Below are 21,769 nucleotides of genomic sequence, written 5' to 3'. Positions count from 1 at the left end.
TAAATGTCAAGCCAGCTGTTGCACCCCGTCAAGGAAGTCTGATTTTAGCTGCCTTTTTCCGGGTTTGCTCAGCTCCCCCTTTTTAACAAAGGCCTTGCTTGGTGTGACATGCAAATGTTTGAACAGCTGCTCTTATTGTTGCCAGGCATGGCCTTCCCACTGTCCTCCAGTACCAGGAACTGAGAAGTGAAGCAGGGAGCGAGCATCCATACAGTACGTGCCGCAGCACATCTGCATGCAGTTATTTGGGTAGACATTTTTAATGGTGGACACTCATTGTCCTTTATTCTGTGTTTAAAAAAAATCAAGTACCTCAAATATTGGGTTCCATCAATCGATTATGTCTGCATTGCATTGCGTGTCCTCATTTGAACTGAGTTGAGGCTTATACAAGGAAAAATAGTTGTCAGCCTTTTATCAAATTTACAATATGAGAAAAAGGGGGAAGGTATTGGCCTAATTTGTTCATGAAAGCAGGTCATTAGTGTGTGGATGCAAGCATGGCAGATAGATAATTGAATACATTAATTACAGTTTAAAATCGAAGTAAGGTGTCGACACTTTGTATAGTTTTGTGAAGAGTGGTATATTTGAATCACTTTAAAATCAAATACTGTAACAATAATTGGTAAATACTGTAATGCCAATCGTGTTAATGTCGCCAAGGTGAGACGTTTTATTCGACCACTGGAGGGCGCTCTTTACAACGTTTGTTTTATTGGCCATCGATAAAACTGCCATTGATAAAAGAGCTTTAAAAAATAAACATTTGCAATCCGGATAGCACGAGGGCTGCTTTGTATCACGTGATTTTTACAATCGCATCCAAATATAAATCGTGATTTTTCATTTATTTCCTGTTTAATCCCAACATGTGCGCATCTGCAGTTAAACAAAGGAAGTAGTATTGCGGGAATTACGTAATCATATTGCCGCTCCGTCACCGCATCCTGTTGTTGGTGCGTTTGACATGTTGCCTTCGTCACTGCACAAATCACACATCATGGATTTTTCTCATGTGCTAGATACCTTGCAATTGTTTATGCAATTTGGTATCTTTGATATTGCATTCCCTGTAAAACATGCAGCGTTTTAAACACGAATGCATTGAAGATATAGTGTAATTGTGGGGCATATAAATTAAACAGATACATCGGAGAAACAGTGCATTTGAGACGGTGAGAATTCACAAACTGTCGATTCCACCAGGTTATTACTAGTTGCCTATTGCACGCATGGCAATCGGTTGTCCCTAAATTAACTCCGGGCGACGTAATTGGCGTTGCTGGATTTGTTTACCATATTTGGCAAGAGAGCACCGCAGTGAGCTGCAGAATTGGACGAGAGCGGCCGTCATTCACAAAAGTCAGCCTTCCGAAGGCTTTACAAACAAAGCGGGTGCTCATGGGATTTGTAGTCCAAAACAAACCGACGCCGAGATAACTCGCGATGGTATTTTAATACACTCGTGAGGTGTCTTCGGATTTTTCTTGTTGTGTTACGAATGTGGGCTTTTCTAGGAAAACTTTGGATGTGTAAATTACTTAAAATCCATATGTAGATCACACAGCCGCCGAAAAGACAAACGTGATTCGAAACGATTCCATTCGAGCCTACATTTCCCAGGCGCGTTGCACACACGTAATTGGCTAACTCACGCTGTCAATCTTCCAAACTCCCGCCCTCCACCGCTCCTACAGTAAATATTTGTGTTTGCCCAGCCGGCTGTAATGGTGGACGACTGACGGGGAGGAGAACGGAATACAACTCGAGTGAAGAAAAGAGGAAAAACACGGTCGGGAGGTCTGCTTTTGACTCGGGGCGTCGAAAATGGATGAACTTAAACATCAAGTCATGATTAACCAGTTCGTCCTGACGGCGGGTTGTGCGGCAGACCAGGCGAAACAGCTACTGCAGGCGGCACACTGGCAGTTCGAGGTGAGGGCGAAAAGAAAATCCAGTCGGCACGAGGCGTCTGTTTATGTTTGCTTCATTCGGTTAGCTAGCTTTATTTTTGCCTTTTAAGAAACGAATTCGAACCCCACGCCTTGCATTCATTCCACTAAAGTAAACTGTAGCAGTATTATGAAACGCTAGCACATCCAATTAGACTCGACTCCGGATTAAATACAATAATCCGACGCGTGAGCGAACGCTATGGACGGCAGTCGTTTTCGCCTGCTAAACCCGGACGTGCGTTTGTTTCGCCACATGCGTATTGCGAAACAAGCCATGTTCGCTTCTGGCGTTGTCTCTTTTGTTTTCAACTTTAAAAAAAATCCAGAAAATGTCAACCAACTTGTGTTTTCGATTTGCTTCACAGACTGCCCTCAGTGCCTTTTTTCAAGAAACAAATATCCCATATGGTCATCATCATCAAATGGTGAGTTCGGTCGTGGAAGCTATCGACTTTCACATGCATTTGTTTTACGTTTCCTTTTTTTTTTAAACTAAACAATCGACGTTAGGTTGCATGAAGGGCGAGAACGACCCTCACTCGCTGGGGTGGTCGCTGTGTTACTAACAATAACAAAGCACATGTCGGCCATGTTGTGAGTTTCCACAAATACTGTAAACACACAATCTCAAAGGCGGCAACCACGCTGACACAGAGCCAAGCACAAAGAAAGTAATGCACATATGAAAAAAAAGAAATGCGTTTTAAATCGGTTTGAACCCAGAGCGGAAAATTCACAGTTTCCTGGAAGCAGGGCAGAGGCTTTCTCAATAGTCCTACTGTGCTTCTATTCATTTCTTACGCTTGTGTCTACTCCCCCTCCTCACATGACAAATCCGCAACCTTCACAGGGGGGTAGACACATCATAGTGAAGTAAAGTGGAAGGTTTCGGAGCCAAATAAACTCACACTTGAAGCCTTTGAGATCACAAACGACAGATTCCTAGGTTGTAAATGGATCACCTGAAAAACATACACTGTGGGACGTTTGATACTCTACTTTTGCAGCCTGCGAGAGATAGTCATCCTTAACTGTTTAGTAATCATCAATAGATAGTACTATTAGAAATAATTCACACCTCTATGTTAACATGCTCCGAGACAGTTTCTTCCCCAGAGCGACCACTCTAATAAAGTACTCAAAACTGAAAAAAATATCATGCAATTGTATAGGGAAAATGTATATTCTTTTTTGATTTCCTTACTTTTATTCTTGCACAGTGCCGTTGCTACACTTCATTGCTCTCATTTCTGATGCATTTACAACTTAGGCTAATAATGTCCATCTTTCCTAATGTTCCTTTTTTAATTTTTTCTTTTAAGTCTCATATTGAATCTTTATCCTGGAGGGTCACGTCTTAACAATGTTTACTACCTTGTTTGTAACGACAATAAAGACGATTCGAATTCTTAAAAAAAAAAAAAAAATTTAAAAAAAATCTTTTGAATCCAAGCATTTTTCTCTAATGTTTAATTTAATTAAGGCATTTACTCTTCTAGCTTCTTGTTACAATGTGTTCGAATATACACTAATAAAAGCCAACCAATGATGGGATACCTTAAAAAAAAAGCATGGTTTGGTACTCGCCCACACACAGTAGTAACGTAAGTAGTAGTAGGCCTATCCTGGCAGTTTTTTATCTTATTTTCCCTTTAAAGTCTTTATTACCTTTACTCTGGAGTGCCATGTCTAACTAATCTTGTATAGAATGTTTAACAACGTTGATATAAGGACAATAAAGACCATTCAATTCAATGTAGGCGTTTAAACAATGTCAAGTCATCTTAATTTGTGACACCCTTAATCACAAAGAGTCTCAAAGGGCTGCACGGATTAAATACTATTGCAGACTACAAACTATTTTGACACCATCGCCTCATCAAAAACCCACATGAGGGGAAATAATACACATATTATAAACATAAAATATAGGTTAACAATGTTGATATTAATAACAATGAAGACAATTTAATTCATTTTGGGGTTTTAAATGAAAGACTGGAGCTATCTAGTGATTTGTTTGAAGGACTCCATCTGTTTACCACATCTTAGCACATGTCTTAATGTCACATGTATGCTCATTGTCATGGTGTTTGTTTATACTTGTGTGTTTGTGTTTGCTGAGTAGTTAACTTTATCCCCTTCAGTTCAGAAGGTGGAGGTTTTAATATGGACTTTTTTTCCAGTTTTTATAATTCTTCAAAGTATTAGCAGGTTCATTGGCAGTGAAAATTACTTAACAGACCTTTCAATTAAACTGGATGGTCAAATTTGCAGATGATCAACAGTAAATGGAAGATTCTCTGGATTAATCCTTTCATGAAAATCCCACTACCAATCTCACACACACTCAAACACGCACAGCTGGAAAAGCACGCAATCGGCCAACAACTGTATTTTTCCTGACTATAAGTCACACTTTTTTCATAGTTTGGCTGGGATAGCGGTTTAAACTCTAGGTGTAACTTGTGTAAAATTATTGACACATTATTATACCATTGAGTTTTACAATTTTTATAACGGATATATCCTTTCACATGTTATTTTCACAATAAACCGCAAGAGGGTGCTCTACGCCTGTGTCGATAATTTCAAACTTCAGTGTTATATTTTGTATGTTTAATGTTTATATAAGTATGTTTAGGCTTGCATAAGTAACCTGTAGCGTTTTTTTTACAAAAAATAAACATTTCATAAAATATTATGCTCTATAAAGATAAATAAAGTTGAGTTTGACGTACTTTTTTTGGCAAGATGCGCTTCAATAGGTGGCCGAAAAAACCGCATCAAGCCTTCTTATTCCATTTTCATTTGAAAAGAAACAGCTCGCCTCTTCTTTACACTTTACATACCCAATAATGAATGGATTCACAAGATATTAAGTAATAAAAACAATAAAAAAGTTCTGAGCGCGCTGGAGATTGAGTACACGAAGCACTGCGTGTTTACACAAGAACTAGGATGTAGAAGCCGGAGTTCTTCTTTGGGGTGAATGCTGAATGGATGCTCACAGCGCGATCACACGGCGGTAGCGGCGGAAAGGAGCACTACAGTAATGTTCTGTACTCAGAAAAAGGGGCACACAATACAAAATCTAACTTACAGCAATGTCCGGATATTTTTCGACATTCAGAAAACATTTTCGTTACTACCGTTTGACGTAAGTCGAATGGCCGTAAGTAGGCGAGCGTCTGTAATTATCTTTGTTTGATCGGCAATAAATCAGCATCTGTATTACATTGGAAAAGAGTAATTGATTTGTTTACGCGACCTCGAAAACCAGTCACTGAATCAAAATCCAAAAATTATTATGCGCTGAAGTGATTTCATCATGGCCGATCTGACTGATAACAAGGGACGTTTGTATTTTTGGGTTTGGTCAAAGAAGCAAATGTATACAATAACAATTCATCTTTATAGTTTGTTTGTTTTCATGTAGCTATGATACAGTGTTGGTGGTTGGTTAATCATAGTTTTATATTCCAACAACTCTCAAGAACCCGCTTGCCCCACATAATTGTCATAATCCTCATTTTAATCCGTTAATTTGTTTTTTTTGTCAATACTGTACTGCAGCTCGTTGCTGCTGACGTGGGAGCACCCGCCTAACGTATTGTGTTCAGAGGCGCGTTCTTGCGTAATCACAAATTCTTGTTCTCTTTTTGTCTCATGCCAGCATGCACACCTTTCTCTTTCTGCATGCTTTATTTACATTCATGTATTTTGATTTAAGAAATTGTGTGTGCATGCAGGTGTGTTGATCAATGATTGAGTACATCCGGGTGGCATATGCAGCCCTCACGCTGTAATTCAGGCCACAGTGTTCAATTCTAGAAAGATTACATTCAGTATGCTTTAGTGAACTCAGTCTTCATAGTCCCTCATTTCTGTTCAGTGTGAATATAAGTTGAGCTTGAATCTGTAAATGCGAGCTTATTTATTTTGAAGATTTAAAAGAACAGTTGTTGCTATAGCAACTTTGCTTCACCTACTCAATGGTTCTTCAGAAAGGGGAAAACCAGTACAATGACATGTATGTTTTTGTAAAGGAACACTATGTAAATATTAGAACATTTTTGTATCGCCATTATAGTGAACTCAATGATTGCTAAAAGAAACGATGCAATGTAAACGAATTTAGAGAATTGGAATCATGAATTACTTAAAAATATGCATTTATGGTACCAAAAAGTAGTTAACTGGGACTTCAGCTTTGAGTTGTAACAGGTAGAGATGTGCGTGTAAAGGTTGTGATTTGAATCGAGAAAAAATACGGCTGACTAAAAGCTGAATCAAAATTTTGAGATTTAAATAAGAAAAGATCATAGCATTTTATTCCATTATTGTCATTGAGGAGTGCATTTCTAGCAACACTCCTTTGTAGCATTGCGGAATGAAAGCAGGCCAAGCGGCAAGCTAATGACCAGCTCGGATGAGAACAAAAAGTAGTTTAGCGTTGAGTTTCTCTCCTATCAAATAGCCGAGTGCTTGTCAGAAGAATGTCTCAAATACACAGAGAAAAGATGCTAATTGCTCAATGACAATACTAACAAAAGTATAACTGAAATAGTTGACAACATTGTCAGAATAGTTTACTGACAAGGTTGTGAACGGCACAATGTTCTTCTTCTGCTAACTACAGTATTTTACACTGAATTCACAGTGCCAGTAGCACGGGCCATAGTCCGAATTCCCAGCCGTCATTCAACCGACTAATTGTTTATTTTTCGCATCTCTACTTTGCCACACCAAAAATAAAAGCCCAGGTGAGCCCACCAGCAACTTGCCGTATACAATTATCAAACATGTTATTACTTTTGTACATTTTCAAATATGGGATCATTTGCTTAAAACCCATTAGCCTAACGCTAAAGCTAAAATATTATTTCAGGGAAGCTCAGCCTGTTTTACTGATCCAGCAGGAAAAAAAATCGATCTAATCCTGAACTCAATTTCTAAAAGTTATGAAAATCCGTCCATATTTGACTTTGACAAAAGTGCACTTTGAAATACCTTCTGTATCGTAACCATGGCAACTTGAAAAGACTGATGCGAGCTCTTGCAGAAGGTAGCCTTGACATTCCAATTCTCCAATGTGTTGTATTTATACAAAAAGAAAGAAAAAGTCACTTGAAATTAGAAAAAGCCAGGCCTTGCCACTTACTTTTTTCGGTATGTCATGTAGACAAACTGCCGGCCTACCGGTGTATATTCAGCACTGTCCTTGACTAATTAAAATTAAGTTCTTATATGCCTACCATAAACTCGCACATTTTTAAAATTCTCTTTTTCAAACTGATAAACTAATTTTATTAAGCGTAGTTTACACGGAATCTTCAAACGAATATAGTTACCAAAAGTTCAGATGATAGTAAAAATTGTTACCTGCTGCCATCTACTGATAAGAAAATTAGTTACTTTGAACAGATACTACGCAATCGTACACTCTTTGCAATGGTCTAGTCCAGTACACGTACAGATGTTCTACAAGTATCCTGATGGAAACAATTGTTCTCCCCGGAATCACAAGTGTTTCCATGATTACACATTCGCCTTGTACAAGCCATAATGACCGTAGTAAAATCTCATGTGACCATAAATAAGGAAGTGACCCAACTGGATGACTTCCAATGCTGTCCGGGAACATGTGACCCCCTCACAATCATCATGTGACTCAGCACAGAAATTGAACGGAATGACAGAGCCTGCTTTAATTCTACTGCTTGTTAGAAAAATATGGCGAAGGCCTTGTGTGGTTTCCTGCTGTTGAGTCTGGACTTCACTGTTTGATAAACGAGGTTGTAGAGTGGTTTTAATTGGTCACAGAGAAAGTCAACTAAAAACAATGAGAGAATCATACATTGCTGACAAAATGGTATTCTAGGTATGAAGTCATCCTCAATTAGGTATCATGGCTTCCTCATACGGATGAGTACTCCCGTCGCTTGTGATAAATGTCAGGAGTAAACAGCAATTATTGACCTCGACTTTATTGTGCCGTAATAGCTGGTAATCACCGCCATAACCGGCCAGGTGGATTTAACACATTTTTTTCAGGTCAATGTGCACCAACAAATAATCACGGTTGGTGATTTGTGTAGCTGGCATAAAAATTGGTCTTGGCATACGGATATGTTTTTATATTGGGGGCTTGACTCGGGATCTGGTTCTGATCTCATGTAGATCTGATGTCATGAGACATTTATAAATTATGATGGGACTGCTGCTCTCAATTTTTGTCAGACTTGGATCATCACTGGATCAAATATAAAGAAGAACATTTTGGCTAAGTGGGCTAAAAGCATGCCAATGCCAGGTATTTGGATGTAGAATTGGGAAAAACTTTACGATTGAATGCTTAAGACAATCCATGGTAATGCAGCGGTGTGTGATTGGGACAGCCAACCATAACCACACCAAGCAGTTTGCCACATCTGAAGGCGTGCTAGCTTACCCTAGCTAGCTACAGCTTGTCCCTGCGTGTTGCCCCGCATGTTCCGCTTCCCAGAACCCTAACCACTGGCACAAAGGGTTTTTAATCACACACACACACACACACACTTTGGCTGAAAGATTTTTTTGCTCCAACTTCACTCCTTCAGCCAGACGGATTGCGTCAACCTCTTGGGGACTTTGTCTTTTGCAACAAGACATTGCTGCTGCAGCGGCGGCCCGGCTGGTCAGCTTACATTTCAACACCAGTTAGCTTGAGATGTAATCTTGCTATTCCTGTGCTGTCACCTTCTCAAGCTCGGATCATCCTTTTTCCTTTCGGCCCTGTACATGTACGTCACCCAAGCCGTTTTGTTGAGACTGTTTTATATTCAAGTTCGCGGAGCGAGGAAAAAGACTGGCTGGCCCCTGAGCCTGCTCGAAAACAAACCAGTGTCACAGCTCTTTTCAAGCTGAAGCTGTGTGTTTTCCTAATGGCTCCTCTCCTTCATGATGACCTTTGGCCCAGTTTCTGTCGTCGGGTCTTTTTACCAAGCCCAACCATTTTTCAACATGACGTCTATTGTTAGCATACTCGCCATTGCATTTCCTATTACAGAGCATTGAAACAAAATTTCCATTTTATTCCAGTTCTCCTATCTTCATCCTGTGGCCGCTTCCTCATGCCTTTTTCATCTTCCTTGTGTTGTTACACTGTACGTTTGACTCGCGCGTATAGCAACAAAGGCTAGCTAATGATCTACTGAGTGCATGTGCAAGTCTGTTAGAAGGATTTTAGCTGCTTGGGGCAGAGGTAGGAATCAGAGGTTAGGAATGGTCACTTTAAATTAGTTTGACATCTGAGTCACAATGCTGGTCTGCTATGTGTGAATCTTTTTATGGAGAACTAGTCTAGCACCAAACACTTAAAACAAGTGGTTGTGGGAAGAAATTTTATCATGGTGTCTGCAAGTAAAAAATATTCAACTTGCTGAAGCCATCTGCTGGTTGAAATTATTGCACTCTCTGTCAAGCTACCTGCATGCCACGTACACATATGTGTCTCTTTTGGATGTGCTCAAATAAACTCATCTTTTGGGGGGTTTGTGTTGGCATATGTACTGTATCGAAAACAGTCCTTTTTTTATTTTCACCATTTTGTCCTGGAACTCAAGAAAACCTCGAGCACGCATGAGAAGTTGTTGACGTGGACACTATTGTCTCAGTCCATTATGTAGCTAAAAGAAGTCAAAAATGACATTGGACAAGCACAATAAGCCCTACTTTTCAAACCAAAGTAATTACTTGTCTTCTATCCATACCACTTGCTTTTCATTAAGTAATTTGGACAACTCCTACAAAAAAGGATTCATAACATCTAAAAGGTTTTGAGGTTTCCATAGAAGTACAAATGAGCCGAGCTTCTGTTCTTTAGGCTTTGACCCACTTAGACTAATCCTATTCCCCTTTCCAAAAACCCCTATCCAAAACAATTTTGCGTCCATAGACAGAACAACGCCATCTTTATTTTATCAACAGTGCGCTCGGTATGTAATACAAAGCCTGTCTTTATTTGCGACGGCAACTGTTTTGTGTTTACACTAGAACTGTGTCTCTCTTTACATGGTGTATGTAAACTTTAGGTTTGAACTGGATGTGTGTCAAATTGCTAGGGCAATAAAGACGAAGCCGATTGCAACGCGGCGACCATAAAACACCCGTAGAGGCTGCTATGAGGCATCTTAAAAAAATTAACGGAAGTTTGTCCCGTATGGTATCACAGAGGATAGCATAACGTACAATCTAAATAAAACAAGAGGGCTCCTGATTCTTTTTTTTCGTGCTTTGCTCGCACTCTTAGTACTTCTCAGGAATGTGATTGGTGAAGTTATAAATAACCACCTTCACATCTGTTTGCCCGCTTGGCCACAAACGGCAGAGTGCATCGGTAAGATGGGGCTACCCGCAGCCCGCCATGTTCGCCACGCGTCCCTCACAAGATGACTACCCGGCATGCTAGCGGTCGTCCAGTCAGTGGAAGATCTCAGCGGTGGTCCCCATAGTAACGCCTCTCTATCGGCTGTGTTTTGAACACAAACCCCAACACTTTGGTTTGATATCCCTCCCCAGTTTTCCATGCAGACAAAAATCTAATGGGGAGACCACTTGGAACGTCATAACGCTTGATTTACACGCTTTGCTTTGTGCCTGCGTTATTATATGTCAATAATTTGGAAAAGTGCATCAACCATGTTGATGAATTTTTAGATTAACTTGTACACTCATTGCCAGCCAGACGGAAATACTGGAAAGCATTAACTCATTCGTCGCTTGACCTTGGTTTCAACACTCCAGAGAAATATAACTGCTTAAAAAAAATATAGGATTTAGATTAATATGATAAGTCATCATATTTTGAAAATTGCTTTATCGTACACATTTCATGGCTATACTCACGAATGAACAACTTCTTTGTGAAATGTTCTTACTTCCACTGTTGACAGTACACATTCTACTATACTAACCTTTATAGTACAAATGGAACACTGTCTTTATATACCACATGAAAAACATTTGAGTTATTCATAACCTTAGTCCTCATTTAGTGCAGTAGTCAGATGTTAGCGTTTCCAAATCTTTAGATTCATCGAGTCCGTCATTAGGATTTGTTGTATTTAACAATTAAAAAATACTACTAAAAAAGTAATCACTATAAATGTCATTGATTTTAACACGACTCTTGACAGTGTGATCCTGATTTGGTTACCCAGAGGTGTGCTACGTGCAAAAAAAAAGAGACTAGGACCTGCTGCCGAAAAAAACTAACCCATAAGAAAAAAGATGAGCAATTTTTAGTACACTGGGACAATCAAAGTCCTGTAACTTTTTCCTCCTATTTCCTGAGCTTAGCATCACTTGTGTTCAGCATCTATCCATAAACCCAAAAGACTGGTCATTTAGTTTAGTTGTTCTACTGAAGAATGATCCTTGAATTTTCTTTTCACAAGGGTTAATTCTCCAGTTTAGCGCGAAGATGCTAGTCGAAAGGACTGGACTGCTACTTGCTAGTTTTACATCTAATGATCCACCATTGAGGCAGTGTGTCACCCATTGCTGTTATTACATTTACATAGCTTGTTGTATAACACATCAGTGACTTGTCACGCCAAATAAAGAGAAGTAGTAAATTGGCTGTCGCCGACAATTTTCTATCTTTTTTTCCTCTGTAAATAAATAGAAACGCTTGATGACCTGCACCAATGGAAACTGTGTATATTTACCCTAGGGCGGCAAATAAAAAGGAAACCTCTGGTCCAGCTTAAATTGACTGCCATAAACTTACTAGCGCAATTATTCAGCCATATTTTCCTCCATTTGAGTTGCTGTATGAATAATGACAAAGTAAGTCTCCTGCACTTTTTCCGTGACCCATCAGTTCAAATCCAACTGTTGTTTTAAAGGCCAGCTGTTATTTTTCGTAATTCGGTTCACGGTGTTGTTCTGTTTTGTTTCAAACAAAAGCGAAGTGTGTCAACCAGAGTGTGTGGTCTGGATGAGTCGGCTGAGCAACCCTACTGTTTACAGATGAGTCAGAAGTCTGGGCTGACAACCTGATCGGACAGGTGTCGGGTTCTTTCTCCCCGATTCTATACAAGGGCGCAGAAAGCCTCATCCTTAGGTTAACCACAGGCATACCATTTGGTCAGATAAACAAATCCAGACTCTACCGGTGGAGGTCACGAGTACCGGGTACGGTATCACTTTACTGCAGGATGCGGACTTAAAGACATGAGCCAGCACTTCCTGTCCAGAGTGCATTGCGGACACATTCTACTTGCATAACGGCGTGCCACAGTGAGAACCTATGGAACAGTTGCACTCGTTCCAGTGTGACCCAAACAATGCTAAAAAGCTTTTTAGGTGTCACCTTAGCACGCACGTAGAGAATTTGCTCTGTTGTTTTTGGGACACGGTGGTCCTATTTGGTTTGTCAAATAGTGCACCCAAGTTAAGCTTATGATTGCATCAAATTCTTTGCTGCCCACTATTCTTTATAAAGGCGGCAGAAAACTGACGGATTGGAGTACATAGCAGTCAGCCATGCCTGCTAGCCAACAATGTGTGCAAACCCCGGGGGTGAAAGTCGAGTGTTCAGACCCTGACTCCGTATCAGGTGACAAGGGCAAACCTTTTGAAGGAGACGACAAATGGCTCCCGTCTTTGGGTCCGACAATGACAAGTTTGTCACTTGACCCTTGACCGTGTTGTGTCTGAAACGTGTGTCAGGAACTGTTGTTCTTGTTTTGGAAGCAGACGAACTTTATGTTTGTGCTTTGTGCTTCGTGCTTCTTGTTTTACAGAGAAAAACATTTATTCCCAACGGCTGAAAGTTGGGCTCATTTTTATTATTTTTTTCCTCCCCACCTTTTAACCCCTTTTCAGTAAAACAATAAATATAATCATGGTGTTTATAATAATACATATTTTTGTTTTACAACATTTTTTTGTAAAATTATTACCATTTTACCTAGTTGCAATATTACTACTTAAAGGACCTGTACGGAGATTTGAACTTTTTCTCCTGGCTCCCGCTATCTCCTGGCTTGTGTCAACATTGCAGCCTCATTCAGCTCATTCATGATACATGTCTAAGTGCGTGCATTTCTTAGACTCGTTCGAATAAACACCTTTTTTCGTCTTTCTTGGGGTTTGGCTTGGCATTTGGACTTTGTTTGAAGCGAGCATTTTTTTCTTTCATTTTCATGCTACACTAACAAAGAAATAATATAAACCCATGGGGTCGAGCATGATCTTACACTCCTGTACTCCACCCAGCCCCAATTCCTCTTACCTAATGTGTTCTGCCCCAAATGACTTTGCTAAAAGTAAGATAGAAGCAGGTAGGCGCAATGGAAATATAAAGCATAAGGGCGCTTTAAATTAAGGTGGGTATTGTTAACACAATCTAGAGACCTTTCAACTTTTTCAGGACACATTTTAATCAAGACATGCCCCACTTTTGATTAAAAATAACTTATAATAACCTAATTTAACTTAATCTTTAACGTTTTCAAGTAAAATAGGAAAACTAAGAATTCAAATGATAAAGATTGTGTAATCTTTTGATCATTTTAAATCAATTGTTTATTGTTTAATTCACTCTTCTAATATTCAATTTACAACTAGTTTAATCTGTATTCTTATTCATTGTTGGTTAGAAATTTTTGAATAAATAATGTATGCTAATGAGAAATTTCTTTCCAATTGTGTCTGACTTTGGTGGAGGGGCTTATTTACCTCTCGGTTTTGGTTGGCAAGCCTAGGCTGAAGGCGACTCCGCCTTTGCCTCCCACTGGAACACAGCTTGTTTTTTTCTTATCACAATTGACTCTGAGGAAGCCGTGTGCGAGTTTGAATCTGGAGGAAGCGGGTACAAAGTGTGAGCCTGCGAGCTTCAAGGTGCTTAATCATTCGCTGTTTTTAGTGCTATCGTTATGTGTGTGTTTTGTTTGCACGTTTTGGGCGAGTTGCCTGGCAGCACAACAGCAAGCGTGCTGGCACACAAAAAAAGATTATTTTGGTGGCTATTCTTAGTCAGGTGGAAAAAGGACAGCTGGGGACAAAATATGGGATACAAGTACAGTGTCTTGGATACTGAAAATGTGGTTTCACTAAGCAGCAATTAAAAAACAGATTTGCAATAAGCTAAGCAGAACATATAGTCGTAGGCATGTATTATTCATCCTCAACAAGAAATAGTAATGATAGGATACCTTTGTATAGGGGTCGGAACTTATGGCCTACGGGCAAGGTGTGGCTCTTCATTAGTAAATCTAGTTTAGAGATTCATTCAGGTTCCTGCGGATCCTTGAAAAGTCTTAAAATAAGGCCTTAGATGCCATTAAAATGTCTTAAATCCAACTTTCAAAAGTCTTAAAAATGTGAACACATTAGATTCACATTTGTCTGAACTAAAAGGTTTATTAACATTTATCAATTGTCTTTATTAATAACTCACCAAATTTACATTTGTTGCAACATTGCGGGACCACAATAACGGAACTATCAAAATGGCGATGAGGTTTCAGTCGGGCCTTTCAGAGCAGACACAATTCATAGGTCCACCTACAATACACATAGCGACTTCGGACAGAGACGTTTACTTTGGACCATTGGAAAGTGTACATTTAATGAGAAGCGGCTGTCCGATGAATGTTTTTCGCCATGGCAAAAATCTGTCCCAGGTAATGTGTACAAGGCACAATGTATTGTGTGCAAGAAATATTTGTGCATTTTTGTCTTAAATTTGATTTTAAAATGTATTGAATGTTGCTTTAAGATGAAGAAAACCTGTCACTATTTTAATGGCTTGCGGATTGAAGTGTAATACCGCGTTTCATTCACTAGGGCAGAAGCACTGTAGGGCTTTTCTCTATTTTATGGCTGGTAAGAAGAAATGTCACTAGGATTTTGTATTTCATATTTTTAGCCAATGAGATGCTTCAGAACATGCATGCAATTGTGACATCTGCCTTTTACAGTTTCCTGGATGTTTTTATTTTTTATTAAAGCATGTAGTTTGCGCAAGCTATGAAAAAAAGGGCGCATGACCAATCATGCACACGAGGCTTCTTAAGACGAGTGTTTGTAGATTTCAAAGATTCCCATCTGTGAAACGGAATAGAAGATGAATACAGACCACTCTTTTGCCAAGGTTAAAACGGTGACCATGTCACATAGCTGAAGGTAAATACATACATATCCTTTTGTAGTATTGTGTGACATTTTTACAAATATACATATACTGTAAGCAACAACAGGAGGGAGACACATTTTAAGTGGGGTATTCGTTTATACGAGACACGGGCTCTGACATTATTATTATTTCGAATATTTTGTGAAATTATGAAAGTATGTCACACAGAGAAATAAGACTCACTTGAGTTTTTTTCTGGAGATGAAGTTTAGCAGCTATAGTTAATTTAGTGTAAAAATATACGGGGTGGCTCTCACTGAAAAAAAAACAAAATATTTTGCATTCTTGGCTATGAGTCAAAAAGCTTTCTGACCCCTGCTTTAGTAGTGTTTCTTGTGGTTTGTGTTTGTATAGATCTACTATCCTTTCTCCTGCTGGTCAAGATAGACACAGTAAAACGATCAAGTCATGTGTGGTCAACATATATCTGTGGGGTTTTTTGTGTTTTCTTTCCAGGTGCAATTTTTAGGCATGAATCTGGCTGTAGGATTTTACTTGAATATTGGTTACATTGGAGGAGCAAAGCATATTTTGGTTGTAATGGCTTAGAAATTCTTTAATTTCTTTGTTTATTATTTACGTCAGGGGCCTCAAATGTGGTACTCAAAGGCACCAGGTGGCCCCCTACAACACCTGAGTAGCCTGCAGACAGGTTCTGAAAATAGCTCACCTGTGATGGGTCATTGCAGTTGTCTAGTAAATCTTTATTTCTAAGTCACATGTTGTAGTAGTTGATATAACCTCTAATAAACGTGGTGCCTGCAGGCACCAGGTAAGCCCTGTAAGAACACCTGAGTAGCCTGCAGACAGGTTCTTAAAGTAGCATACCAAGTGCAATAACGTGTTTCTATCACTAGATGCAGGAACGCTGTAGCACTTTTCTATCTTTTATGGCTGGTAAGATGAAATGTATTTAGGATTTTTTTTCCATATTTATAGCCAACGAGTTGGGTAAGTGCGATTGTTTACTAAATTTGATTTCTAACTGGCATAATGTTATAGTGGTTGACTTAACTTCTGATCATGGCAACCTGGTAACAACCAGTTATTCTAGAAATGTATATCAAAATGGTAACCTTCTGTGCCAATCAGAAACAAAAAGTAACTTAACCTTCAAACAGGTTGGGGACAGCTCTTTTACATAATATTTTTAGATACGGCATTTTTCTTTTTTCTTTTTTTACATATATGAAATTTTGATTTGTAATGGCATTTTTATTTATTATTTATTTTATTTATTTATATACAATTTGGGATAGAGGTAGTATCAGGCCTTAAAAATCCAGCCCGACCTGACCTGGGGCCTGCAAGTATTAAAGGGCGACCTAGCTTGAGCCCGACCATTTAACTTGATTTGAGGGACCGAGGCAAACCCATATTTTCATATTTTAATGTTGAGGACTCGGGAAGAGGAAGGGTGACTGTCTGACTACCGGCCACCCCAAATTCCATGTCTTAAATGGCAAGTGTATAATATTAACTGCCTCTTAGTGGTACAAAAAAGTTTCAGTTAAAAAACAAATATTGCTTTTTAACACTAGGCAAGAATACATGATCATTACAATGTTAATTTTTATATGGAAAAAAAATCGTGGGTCGAGAAATCTTTCTTTTACATAGTGGACTCCCGACATAGAAGTTTCCTGCCAAGTTTGTCTGGCATCTTCCTTCTACGCTGTGCTCTGTGGCACTGAGTTTCATTTGTATTAGACAACACAGTGTCATCTAGTAGTCAAATATTGCACACTGGTGCTTTAAGATCTTACCTCCAGCCCGTAGTATGTTAAATAAAAGATAGGATTAAAGGTATTTTACATTGTTCCAACTCTTCTTGTGTTTATTATCATATGACACATAATTAAATCTTGTTAAATTTAAGAGAGAAAAAAAGAATTATACGATTATTAGAGTTATCTTTTCAATAGTCTGTTACTTGTCGACTATTAAAATAGTCGTTAATTGCAGCCATAGTTTCTGCTGGACACCACCAGTTCACCCATCAAAATGTTCACTTCCTGCTTTGCAAATAAATAAATGAAACGCTAATACTTGTCTTTCCTTCCTTTCTCTCAGATGTGCACACCAGCCAACACACCAGCAACACCCCCCAACTTCCCGGACGCCCTGACCATGTTTTCCCGACTCAAAGCGTCCGAGAGCTTCAACAGCGGCAGCTTCAACAGCGGTAGCCCCATGGCGGCCTCGGCGGCCACCTCGCCCCCGCAAGTCGGCGGCTGGGGGGTCCCACCCAACGCGCCCAACGGGCCCCCGCAGGGACTCTGGACTCAGGGGCAACCCCCCGCACAGCCCTGCCCGGCCTGGCCAACGGGCGTCAACGCCCGAGCCGGCACAGAGCAAAAGGCCAGCGTAGCCATGGAGGCGGAGAGATGAATGGCAGCGCCCACCCCATCCTTATGAGAGGCAGGGAATGTTGGCCTTTCCCTTAAAAAAATATATTAAAGAATAAAAATAATAAACCGGATGCGGCATGACGGGCGGAGGTGGAAAGACGTAAAACCAAGAAAAACTTTGGGCGAACAATTTCAAGAAGAGGAGAAAAACCAATGCAAATAAAGTAGATGAAACTAAATTCATGATAGGCACATGCATAGTGCCCTGTTTGCCGTACTATAAGGCGCACCAGATTGTAATGCGCATCCCCAAAAATTATTTTAAAATTATTTTTCACACATAAGGCGCACCAAACTATAAGGCGCATCGAATTGAGACTACAGTAAGAGCTTCTGTGTTGCGGTTGACCAAAATCACAAAACATAGTATGCAGTGGGAATCGAATCTGGGTAGCCGAGACAGTAAAAGCACCAATACATTACTACCATACTAGTGGTACGGATGACATAAGGAATGGCATTAGAGCTCATCCCATTATTACACTGACACTGAATTGCATAGTGCACTCTGATTAGGTGAACAGTCTCTCCATTTCTTCACGTGTGCATCAATAACCTCTCGCCTTGATATGTATGCATACGTAAAAGTGCTTGTATATTATTTTGTTGACTTTTGTTTTCTCTATTCTCGAATATTTGTTGGTGAAGAAGTGGAGAAACTGTCTAACCAAACAGAATGCACTCTGCAAAAGACTGTTACTGGCACCGTGAGTTAAAATCGTGTGATAATGAGATAAATCCGTATGCCTTGTCATGTGTCAATTGTGCCACTGGTGCTCTAATGGTGAAGTGTCGGCATGTTCACTGCTCGTGTCCGATTCATTAATTTGCAATTTGGATCAGCAAAGTTATCAATTTGATCAATTTCCAAACCATAGCTCAAATAAGGTTTTACCGTAAAACTTTGTATGGTAATGCATAGTTATAATTACTGTATGCATTTCCAATGTTATCTGCCGTATTCTGTGGTATATAAGGCACACAGGGTTATAAGGCACACGTACAAATATCTGGCTAAATTGGTGCGCCTTATAGTCTAGAAAATATATCATATTAGGAAAAAATAAATGCCAGATGCGGCAAGGCGGACGGATATGGAAAGACGCAAAACCAAGAAAAACTTGCGCGAACAATTTCAAGAAGAGGAGAAAAGCAATGCAAATAAGGAGACAAAAAAAGTCCAAGATACGCACACGCATAGTAATAAGAGAATATGTGAAATCTTAGTTTTTTTCTAACAAAAATGATGAAATATTTGAATTTGGAAAATATATATATATATAAACGTCATGCCCAAGGAATCTACGTGATGTTCAAGGACATTTAAGGCAGCAAATTTTCTAGTTTTTTTCTCTTTATCCCTTCACTTTTTATTAGCCAGTGTGATCCCCCCTCCCCCTCTCACTGGTCTTGTTGTGTTTCTGCAACCATGTCTGCTGCATGACGAAAGAGGAACTCGCGATGCCGTGTTTTCAAAGTGACTGTGAAGCATCGATACAGACGTCTACGTTCAACACACACGCAAACACGCGGCGCTCCATTTTTTTTCTGTCGTCCCCATCGACGAGGCGGGGCTACTTCTTACCTCACCTGCTGGTCACCTGACTTCTGTTTAGCCAATCAGGGATTCTTAAACCAACTGTTTGCGCTGACGACATGTTCGTAACTTTGTTTTGTTTTTCGGTTTCCTCCGAAATGCAGAAACCACTTTTGGTTTATTGTAGTTTTTCCATAAACACACTATTTTTTAAACGGAGTCTACGACTGTATACTTTGGAGATTATGGGTTGTAAAAGAAGCAATTTCCAAAAAGGAAACATCGTTAGTTTCATAGAATATTGTTTGTAACGATGATAGTTTTATTATCTGGGAGGTGGCTGTTTAGCTGAAGCAGCTAGACTGGCTCTAGATGGGCAAGGTGGTAACTACTCCATTTTTTTTTACTCTTTAAGGAAAAAATGTGTGATTTGAAAGTAACATTTTGTAGCTTAAATTACACAAAAGCTATTAATGCCAACTAATTTGGAGTCGGATCGTTTTCGATGGGAAAAACATCCTCGTAGGTTGTTGGATATGAAGAAGTTTTAGGGCCACATTAAAAAGAAAACAAATTTATTAGAGGAAATGAAGAAAGTGGGATTGAAGGTTTGGGGAAAGAATTCGTAGCTGGGGAAAATCTTGAAGGATTTCAAGATTGTGTGTCCTAAAAAAGACTTTCATATTTTTTTCAGAAGAGTACGACTATTTTCAAGACCTTTTCTTATACTTACTGTATCTTTTGATGTACATTCAACATTTGTTTTTGTGAAAACAAAGCTCGTCTTAAGGCCTTTCTTCTTAATGCGAACCAAATTTTGTAAAAGGGCATCTTGATTTTATTACAATGGGGTTTTCTCGTTTTTCACACGGATCTTTTTTTTTCTTTTTTGCGTGGCCCTAATGCTCATTTTTTAATCCCGGCTCGCGAAGGATGCTCTCTAGCGGCAGTCAGGCCAAGATTTGACATCCACGCGTGGAATCAGTCACCCGTTCTCCAATTTGCTAAGCAGGGGGACAAGGGGCAGCTCAGGGGTGACCCTGAAATATTGCAATATACTACATGCAGGGTCCGCCCCTAGTTTTGTGTTATATTATTTTTTTACATATAAAAAAAATATCTAGCTTGTGGAATTTTTTAAAAATGAAAAATTAGGGCAATTTTGAATATGATGAAAAAGAATATATTCCTTGGTATTATTTCTGATCAAACTTGTTCTTCAGTTCACCTTTCCCGTGCTACTTGATTTGGTTCAATCTGAATGTTTTTCTGGGTGACCCTGTTCATAAATGGTTTCTCATGTCATGTTTGACCACCCCCTCCTCCTCCAACACACTTTGAATGACTGTATGAGACCATTCCCACAATATTTGTGGACTACCTGATAATTAACTTATCATTTTGGTGAACCTAAATAAATATTGTTTGTCAACCTATTAGGAAAGTGTCGCTTGTTAAATTCCGTACGTTGTGAAAGTGCCATGAACGCACCGCCTTAGAACATCCGGGGCCTTTCCATGTGGTTGAGATTTTCATACTGGCGTTCTTAAAGTTAAGCGACATCACAATTGGAAATGTTTGAAAAGGTAAACTAACACTGAGACTAATTGATTTGACTGTATGCTTGAATACAAACCGTTTTATTATAAAAACATCCCCGACTTAGCGCGAATGCTAAGATCGTTAGCCTAGCACTAATGCTAAGATCGTTAGCCTAGCACGAATGCTATAGAAACAGTCAAATGCTAACCGGGAATAGCATCTACTTCGGTATTGTTTTTTATTTTGATAAAAATATCAACACAAATGCCCTTTAAAACTGTATGCACAATTAAGAAACTTTTCAAAAAGTATGCTCAATTGGTGGGAAAAAAAATGTTATTGGAAACCAATCACAACTTAGCTCGTCTTCTTTTTCATTCGTACACCACACTGCCCCCTAGAGTCCAAAAGTATTTTACCGTCGCATGTAATTTCTCATTGAGAAATGACAAGGAATTGAAGAATGAAAAGTGTTTTTTTTTTCTCTTTTGTGTAAATTCAAGGATGCAAATATATGCAACTATATCACATGTAGGTGAAATTTTAATTTAAATATAAATGTTTATTCTTGTGTTATTTTTTTCCTCATAACAGCCCACTGTAGTTGTAATATTTGAGTACTTGAGTACTTTCAGAGTGTAGTTGTAGTCCTGCTGAAGGCATGTCTTTATTATTATTTTTTTTATTTTAATGTTCGATTAATGCTATTCTCAGAATTGGAAAACTTGGACTCACCACCGCCAGAACAGAGACAATGCACTGTCAATCTCGATTGCTGACAAGTGACCTGTCACCGACAATCGCCCTTAGGAAGGTGAGCTGGGGAGCAGAAGAAGTATTGTAACATTACTTTGGTTTGTCTGAATCAAAATATATGAGAAATCCTAAAAAAATAACCAATGTACTGCATGTAAAATCCCGAGGGGCAAAAGATAAGATTGAGACTGCACTATTTTTATATATACAGGTCGTGCATATTGATCCAGTTTGTCTTTGTTTCTCTGATAGAGATTATGATTGCAATTCCTCCCGGGATATGCACGCGCTTACAACTGTGTGTACTTGACCGCACTAAACTTATGACAATAGCTGTGTGCCATTTCAGCCACTCTTGTGTCTGAGATCCTGAATT

The 21,769-nt window shown here is 39.2% G+C and overlaps 2 protein-coding genes across 3 annotated transcripts in view; one reads left to right on the top strand and one right to left on the bottom strand.

Moving 5' to 3' along the window:
- Window positions 1–21,769, bottom strand: part of foxj1b (forkhead box J1b) — a 30,065-nt gene that overhangs the window by 5,420 nt on the left and 2,876 nt on the right. For both annotated transcript variants that reach the window (XM_088323779.1, XM_088323780.1), the window contains exon 2: window positions 21,373–21,456. The gene's annotated coding sequence lies outside the window, so the exon portion shown is untranslated. The remainder of the gene's footprint in view (window positions 1–21,372; window positions 21,457–21,769) is intronic.
- ubald1a (UBA-like domain containing 1a) lies at window positions 1,689–18,039 on the top strand. The gene is made up of 3 exons (XM_088323631.1): window positions 1,689–1,938; window positions 2,324–2,383; window positions 17,221–18,039. Exons 1-3 carry the CDS (start codon window positions 1,831–1,833, stop codon window positions 17,536–17,538), a joined length of 486 nt encoding a protein of 161 aa, XP_088179757.1. The 5' UTR covers window positions 1,689–1,830; the 3' UTR covers window positions 17,539–18,039.

This window comes from Urocampus carinirostris, chromosome 19 (genome assembly GCF_059441175.1).
Source record: "Urocampus carinirostris isolate Australia breed hairy pipefish chromosome 19, RoL_Ucar_1.0, whole genome shotgun sequence".
In the NCBI taxonomy this organism is placed as follows: domain Eukaryota; kingdom Metazoa; phylum Chordata; class Actinopteri; order Syngnathiformes; family Syngnathidae; genus Urocampus; species Urocampus carinirostris.
The sequence above is the reverse complement of the archived record's forward strand: the minus strand, read 5'-3'. Positions and strand labels throughout refer to the sequence as shown.